Below are 7,335 nucleotides of genomic sequence, written 5' to 3'. Positions count from 1 at the left end.
ATCACCAGAAAAGGAGATGGAAGGAAAAGCAGCAGGACCCTTCCCCTTATCCGAGACAGAGCCATCATCGATGTCAGTAATCTTTCTTTTTGACATGGCTCTTGAGTCTTGCGAGAAAAACGAAGATAGAGATTTTTGAAGAAAATACAACGAGATGGAAGTATATGAAAGGAAAAGTAGAAACAGTGACCTATGGGGAGGGGACAACGAAAAGACTGAAGGAAGAAGTTCAATTGGAGCAATAAATATTTCTGCGCAGCAAACTATTTTGGCACAGAAGTATAAAAGTCCCAATCGTCGATTACACACCTAGGGATATGTGCAGCGACTTTTTGGTTCCCATTAACTGCAACATGTCCTTTCATGATGAAGTATTTTTCAAATATAGTCCAAGGGAATGTTTATTTGGCAAAAATCATCCCTTTGGACTGGGGGGCTTGATGGCGTATCCATATTATGCTACAAAAGGCCTGCCAAACGGACAAGTGCTAACCCGTAGCGTTACGAAGGAACCTGCGTGGGGAAGGCGCCCAGCTGGAAATAATACCCAAATAAAGAAGAGATTGCCTAAATCTCTTCTTCCTTAAAATAAGGACGATCAGTTCCTACTAATTTAGGAAGTTAAATCTATCCCCTTAAATCGTGGAAAACCTATCTATAAGGTTTTTTCCATCCTCCTATAAAAAGAGATTCATAAGACCTCACGAAATCATCATTCATTTACTCTTACTCATTCATAAACTCTACCAAACAAATCAGAGCACAAGCATAATGGCACGATCTTAATCGACTGACAATCAAATCATAATTGATTGGCGTAAAGAGGCTTACACTCTACCGTATGGGAATCGCCAACGAATAGTCCAAAACCCCTCAAACCCCCTTTTCTTAACCATAGCGCGATCTGGTGCACAAACAAGTATGTTTTTTTTTATTTGTTTTAATTCCGAGAATTATTATTTAAATATTTTTAGTTTAATGAAATTTAATGTTTAAATAAAATGAAAATTGTAGAATGAGTGGTGAGTGAGTGGTCGGATGCCAATGAAATTTGAATGAGTATAAGTGGTGGAGTTGAGGTGGCATGTTGTGGTTGGTTAGAAATGAGTCGTGGGAAAAATGGTGAAAGGTGGGTTGGAGGACACTGATAAGGGTATCCTTAATAACCGAAAAGACCAAACTAACAGGTCCTAAAACTTGAAAATACGGAAAATACGGATGAGTTAGGGAGAAAGAGATTATCTGCTTCCAATATTGTGGAAAAAGCAGCAGGAGAAAAATGATGATAAAGAACAATAGCATATTGCGTACTACTGCTTCTTCTTTCATTTCCTGCCCATCTTCATCATCAGCATCAGCATTATGTAAAGTTTTTAGGGTTTTGCTATATTCAACACAAACACAAAAACAAATCCCCAATAACCAAACCCCGGATGATAATCTGTTTTATAGAATTGTTCGTTTCCGAGAACCTCGTTCTTCAGTTGTCCCTATTTTACAAGAATGGGTTGATGTAGAAGGTAGACCCGTCGATATTCAAGATCTCCACAAGATCATTAAGCAGCTCCGTAAATTCCGTCGTTACAACCACGCTCTCCAGGTTCTATTCCTAACCCTATTTTTATATATACATATACATCTATATATATATATATGCTTTTTTTTTAATCCGAAAATGTTAGTTGTGTTAGTAGTTCGTTTTCCCAAGTTAGTAATAAAATGCGAAATGCCGGATTTGAACCCGGATTTGATCCTCCGGTGACCATCTCTGGCGAGACTTACACATGTGTAAGTACAACTTGTTTAGCATATTAGGGTTTCCTTCGCGTAGGGGTGTTCGCGGTTTGGTTTTTACCCGGTTAAACCGTAAACCGAACCGTTTAATAAACCGAAAAAAACCAAACTGTTTTTTAATTTGGTTTTGGGTTTGGGTTGTAACTGAAACCAAGTTATATATTTTGGTTTTTGGTTTAATTTTGGGTATATGATAATCAATTTGGTTAAACAGAAAAAACCGAATAACTTATATTATTATGTATTTTTAAAATATTAATACATATCTTTTTTTGTATGGATAATTATTAATGTATTTTTTTACTTTTGATGTCCATTCATATATTATATTCAATTTTTTTTTTCTGAAATTAAGAAAATTCAAATGACAATCATTAAAAAAAACTTCATGAAGAATTTTAATAATGATAACAAAAAAGCGTTTAGTTGTTTAAGTACTTTCTAAGACTAGTTTCTTCGCCGATGACTATGTTATTTATTTATTTCTTTTGTGTTTGAAGTCTAAATTCACTACTTTGGTGAAAATTGGAATTATGAACTTATTCTGGTTTAACACAACTTAGACAAAAAAAATGGTGAATTTGTGTTTTACATATATGGGATTTTCGGTTTTAAACCGAAAACAAACCGATACCTAATTTGGTTTTCGGTTTGGTTTTTCTATTTTAAATTAGGTTTTGGTTTTGAAAAATAAAAATAAAAAAACCGAAAAACCCGAACCAAATAGATTGAATAACCGAAAACCGAACCGATGAACACCCGTACCTTCGCAAGACAACTACCACCAGACACCATCATCTCCGACCACCCCAACCACGGCGCTGGCGACGACAGCAAGGGCTGCGCCCGTACCGTAGCAAACCGTCACCATCTCTTGGATCGCCGCCCATCAAATCCATACAATTCCCATATCGTCCCTTGACGGTCAGTTTAGAACGGATAAGGGCCATGGGGACGGATTCGTGTAGGATTCGCTCCTACACGTTTCCAGTTATGGGGGAAATTTTCCTCCAAGTTTCCTAAGCGTTTTCATCGGATTTCAGACGGCCATCCATTGCCGGAGATGAAGAGAGCGTTTTTCCGACAAGAATGTGTGCTTATTGGTGGGTATGACTTATGAGAGAGAAACGCAACACACGTTTGCAGTGATTGGATGCTTGGGATTGATATTGTACAGAAAGGGGATAGATCGGTGGTGAGTTTTTGAAGAGATTTAAAAAAAAAATATAGATCTGAGAGTATTTGTTTATTTGGTGAAGAAACTACCTAACTAGTGCGTGTGTCGTAAAATAAAGTACTAACTTTTTGACTTTTGTTTTTACTTGTAGAACGTAACGGAGTCTAATAATATAGGCTTTATTATGTATATTGATTGAAATTAAAGTTTATATTACATAAAGTTATACGAGTATTTGATTTATTTTATAAACTTTACAATGTACTGATAAAAGCTTAAATATATATATTTACTCATGGTAATACATCGATATATATATATATATATATTGAATTTCTTGAATATATTATGAATTTTTTATTTTTTTCATTCCTGTATCTTTGCCGTCCCCGTATCTTGGATTTTCGAGTTTTGCCGTTTCCTGTTCCCGTATCGTCCCCGTATCCGGTTTCCGTACCCGTCTCCGTGCAACATAGTGAGAGAGAGAGAGAGGAAGGGTTATTTAACTATATGCTTCTTTTAAATATATGTTAAGGATATTTTCAATTGACAAATTGATTTTCTAAGTATTAGGGAGGATGTCCCCAAGCATATTGCCCAATTGATAAATTGTTTTTTAGATATATTTGTGTCAACTAAGGGCATCTCTAGCTAGATGAAAAGAAATCATGGCTAGACTTTGAGAGGGTGCAATGAAATAAAATGAGAAGTATTGATCGGCTTAAAAAAGCCAATTGAATGGGTTGGAACCATCAATCTTTGGAAAGGAGAGTTTAGGTGGGCGAAGTTGGAGTCCAGTGCCAATGGGAAGAGGCGGTGGCGGTGGAAATGGTGTGGTATTTCTTTCAATTTTGGTAATGTGGTTAATGGAATGTTTTTTGTTTGTTTATATTGGGTGGCTAGTTGCTTGACAACAATGTCAAATTTTGAGAGTGATATGGCTTATTGAGTTTTTCTAAGATACTTTCTTTGTGGAGTTAGTGGTGGTGAGTTCAGATGGGGTTCAACTATCGTAGCTGAGGTTTTTTTTTTTTTTTTTTTTTTAATAAAGGAATATAATCCTATGTTACACCAAATGCATTTTACTACATATGATGTGAGTGTAAATATAATATATTACACCAATAAGCATTTAAGCGCTAAGGTTTCTTCGTGAAGGCATTGTTCGAGTCAATGAAAGCACCAAATGATATGATATTATGACCTATTTGATATAGTCAATCTCCCTATAAAAAATATATTAAACTAAATGATATTAGAACTAAACTCGACTACTCGAGACAATCTTCTTATATGTCTTAAGTGCAAGTTACAAAAGGTAGTAATGGCATGTTAAACTTAAGCAAGAAATACAAAAACATGGGATTAATGTAACAATTAGTGGATTAGTTTCTATACCTAAAATCATGCATGAAACCTACGGATGCATATGACTAATTCAATGCTACTATTCTTCCCATCATTTTATGGTCAAAACATTATTGAGTTTTTGCTTTTCCTTTATTTATTAAAAAAAATGTTACTTATCTGTTTTAAAGCAGCCATCGTGCCATCCCTTCCTGATTTATTTGCCGCTTGCAATCACTTTGCATGGTGGTTATATATCGTCTTGATCCTCTTTGCTACGGACCTATTTAACTCAGCCATCATGACATCCCTACTATTCTTTCTTTACTATTTGTTGAGTTCTGTTCCTTACCTTACTCTTTCTGTATCCGTTTTTATTTCTTTCTTTCATTCATTTACATGTTCTTGTTTTCTTTTAATCTTCTGTTTCAATTTTTTCTTCACCTAGATGTATTGCTATATCTCCCTATCAGCCTATCTCATTACAAAAGTCAAAAAGAACATCAAATAGAAAAAAAAAAACACTAAAAATTGTCAAGATGAAATTCAAGACGAAAACAAAGCTCGCCATCGCATGACCTTTGCTGAAGATTTTATTTTTCGTTGTTATCTGAAGTTATTTTGTATTTTCCCACTCTCGCTCAAATTGCAGGGGCACATTAGAGTATTGGTTAGGATTAGGTTTAGACTAGTGTAAATCAGCCGGTTGGCTAGGCCATCAGGGTTTATGTAATCTTCTACTTAATTTTTGTCATTAATGCATAATAACCTATGGGGTTTACAATGTTTAACAATGAGTTTCACAAACTTGAGAGAGTGATGTGAAAAGACAAAGTAGAAAATACATATGCCACATGACATTTTCAGTAAGTTGTAATATATGTAGGCTAATTTTTTTTATCCGATGGTTGTAATAAGAATTTGGGGAGTGTTAGATCACTTTACAAACCATTAGCCCAATATAAAAGGCAGAGTTTTGTTTTCTTTTGTTTTTTGCTAATGTAGGTCTGGCGTAAGAAATTATGAAAAGCTTTTTCACATAAATTTCTGCTGTAGTTATGAGTGACCTTTGTCCATGTTTATATTGTCTGGTAACCGGGCTTTATTCCACATTTATGTTACAGATATGCCAATGGATGGATGCCAAACCATATCTTGATCTGTCATATAAAGATTTTTCAGTTAAGCTGGATCTGATATCAAAAGTTCACGGTCTAAAGAAAGCAGAGGAGTACTTTAATAAAATTCCTAGTGCTTCTCGGGTCTGGCAGGTTTATGGTGCTCTTTTGAATTGCTACGCCAGTGCAAAATTAGTAAATAGAGCGGAGGAGACCTTGCAGACAATGAGAGAGTTAGGTTATTCAAGCTCGTTGTCCTACAATGTTATGATGAGCCTGTACTCTGTGACAAAAAACTACGAGAAGCTTGACCTACTAATAGAAGAAATGGATCAGAAGGGTATTCATTTCGATAAATTCGTGTATTGTATTATATTAAATGCATATGCCAAAACTTCAGAAATACCAAAAATGGAGAACCTGTTATTGAAAATGGAAGCTGACCCGGAAGTGCTAGTGGATTGGCATGCTTACACAACAATAGCAAATGGTTATTTAAAAGTCGGTGATACCAAAAAGGCATTAACTTGTTTAAAAAAATCTGAATTTCTCATAAGGCCTAGTCAAAGAAAGGTAGCTTATGAGACTCTACTCACTCTATATGCTACTACGGGACGAAAAGATGATGTTTATCGTGTATGGAACATTTACAAGGATCTTGGAAGGTTTTTCAATAGTGGGTATCTTTGCATAATGAGCTCACTTTCTAAGTTAGATTGTATAGATGACCTTGAGAAAATATACGAGGAATGGGAAACGCAACATATATCATTTGATTTTCAAGTTCCCAATCTTCTCATTACTATTTACTGCAAAAAGGGTCTTCTCACAAAGGCTGAAACTGTAATACAAAAGCTTATCGAGATTGGAAACAAGCCTAATGCATCTACTTGGTCTCGTATGGCATTGGGTTATTTTAAACATAATGACATGGACAAGGCTGTGGAGGCTATCAAAAAAGCTATTTTGGGTGGTTTTCCGGGATGGACAGTGGACACTGCCACTTTGTCTGCTTGTTTAGATTATTTGAATTCTAATGGACGTTTGGATGAAACTGAAGAAATGATCAAATTACTCAAGACAAATGGCCACTTATCTGAAGTGGTTTATAAAAGTTTAGTGAAAAAGTTGTCAAAGGAATCTGTAACCGAAATTCAAAAATATGTTACCAGTGGTTGATGAAGCAACAAATTTTTTGTTGTCAAAGTTTTTTGTAAGGTATAAAAAGTAGGATATTGGTATGCAGCTCAAGGTTGTGGCAATCTGATATTGTTGGCGGAAAGTCTTCGGTTTGAATGATTGTAAGGTGGAATAAACCAGTGCCAAGTGATTTCTATGTCAGGTATGCTAAATTTGCTTTATTATATGATATATAGTCTAATGTTGCCTCTCAGGTAGCCTTTTAGCAAAGATAGCAAACGATGATGTAACTCTTGTATCTGCACACCTAGCTTTCTGTGCAGGAAAAGAGGCTTGTTGGCATCCCCAAACATTAGGGTTTTATTTTTTCTTTCTTTATTTCTTTTGTGTTGAACGATTTCCTCATAGATTCCGATAAATAGTTGCACTGCCTTGTTATGCCAGCTTGAGTGTCATTTTACATTATTTCGAGTATGTTGGATCTTTTTAAATATTTATCTGGGTAATGCCTAAGATAGGTGTGGATAGGATAATACAATCTATGATACTCTCAGGACCTTTGTTCCTGGCGATGCATCAGAAAACTTGTTAATTATAGTACCCATGTTGGATTAATGGCAAGTTATTAACCGAATTGGACTTTGTGTATATAGTTGGTTAATAATGGATTTGTACAAATCTAGGTGGTTCTATTTTCTTCAAATTCCATGCTCATATGGTTCTCTCTTTTGCCACATCTTTTATGGGTCTATCAGGAAT

General features: G+C 35.3%; 1 protein-coding gene across 1 annotated transcript; it reads left to right on the top strand.

Moving 5' to 3' along the window:
• Positions 1 to 1,202: 1,202 nt before the first annotated feature.
• LOC122596061 (pentatricopeptide repeat-containing protein At2g20710, mitochondrial-like) lies at positions 1,203 to 7,069 on the top strand. Its single transcript, XM_043768569.1, has 2 exons — positions 1,203 to 1,600; positions 5,443 to 7,069. Exons 1-2 carry the CDS (start codon positions 1,280 to 1,282, stop codon positions 6,613 to 6,615), a joined length of 1,494 nt encoding a protein of 497 aa, XP_043624504.1. The 5' UTR covers positions 1,203 to 1,279; the 3' UTR covers positions 6,616 to 7,069.
• The last annotated feature ends 266 nt before the right edge of the window (positions 7,070 to 7,335 follow it).

Source organism: Erigeron canadensis, chromosome 4 (genome assembly GCF_010389155.1).
Source record: "Erigeron canadensis isolate Cc75 chromosome 4, C_canadensis_v1, whole genome shotgun sequence".
Classification (NCBI taxonomy): Eukaryota; Viridiplantae; Streptophyta; class Magnoliopsida; order Asterales; family Asteraceae; genus Erigeron; species Erigeron canadensis.
Note: the sequence above shows the minus strand (reverse complement) of the source record. Positions and strands in the feature narration are given on the sequence as shown.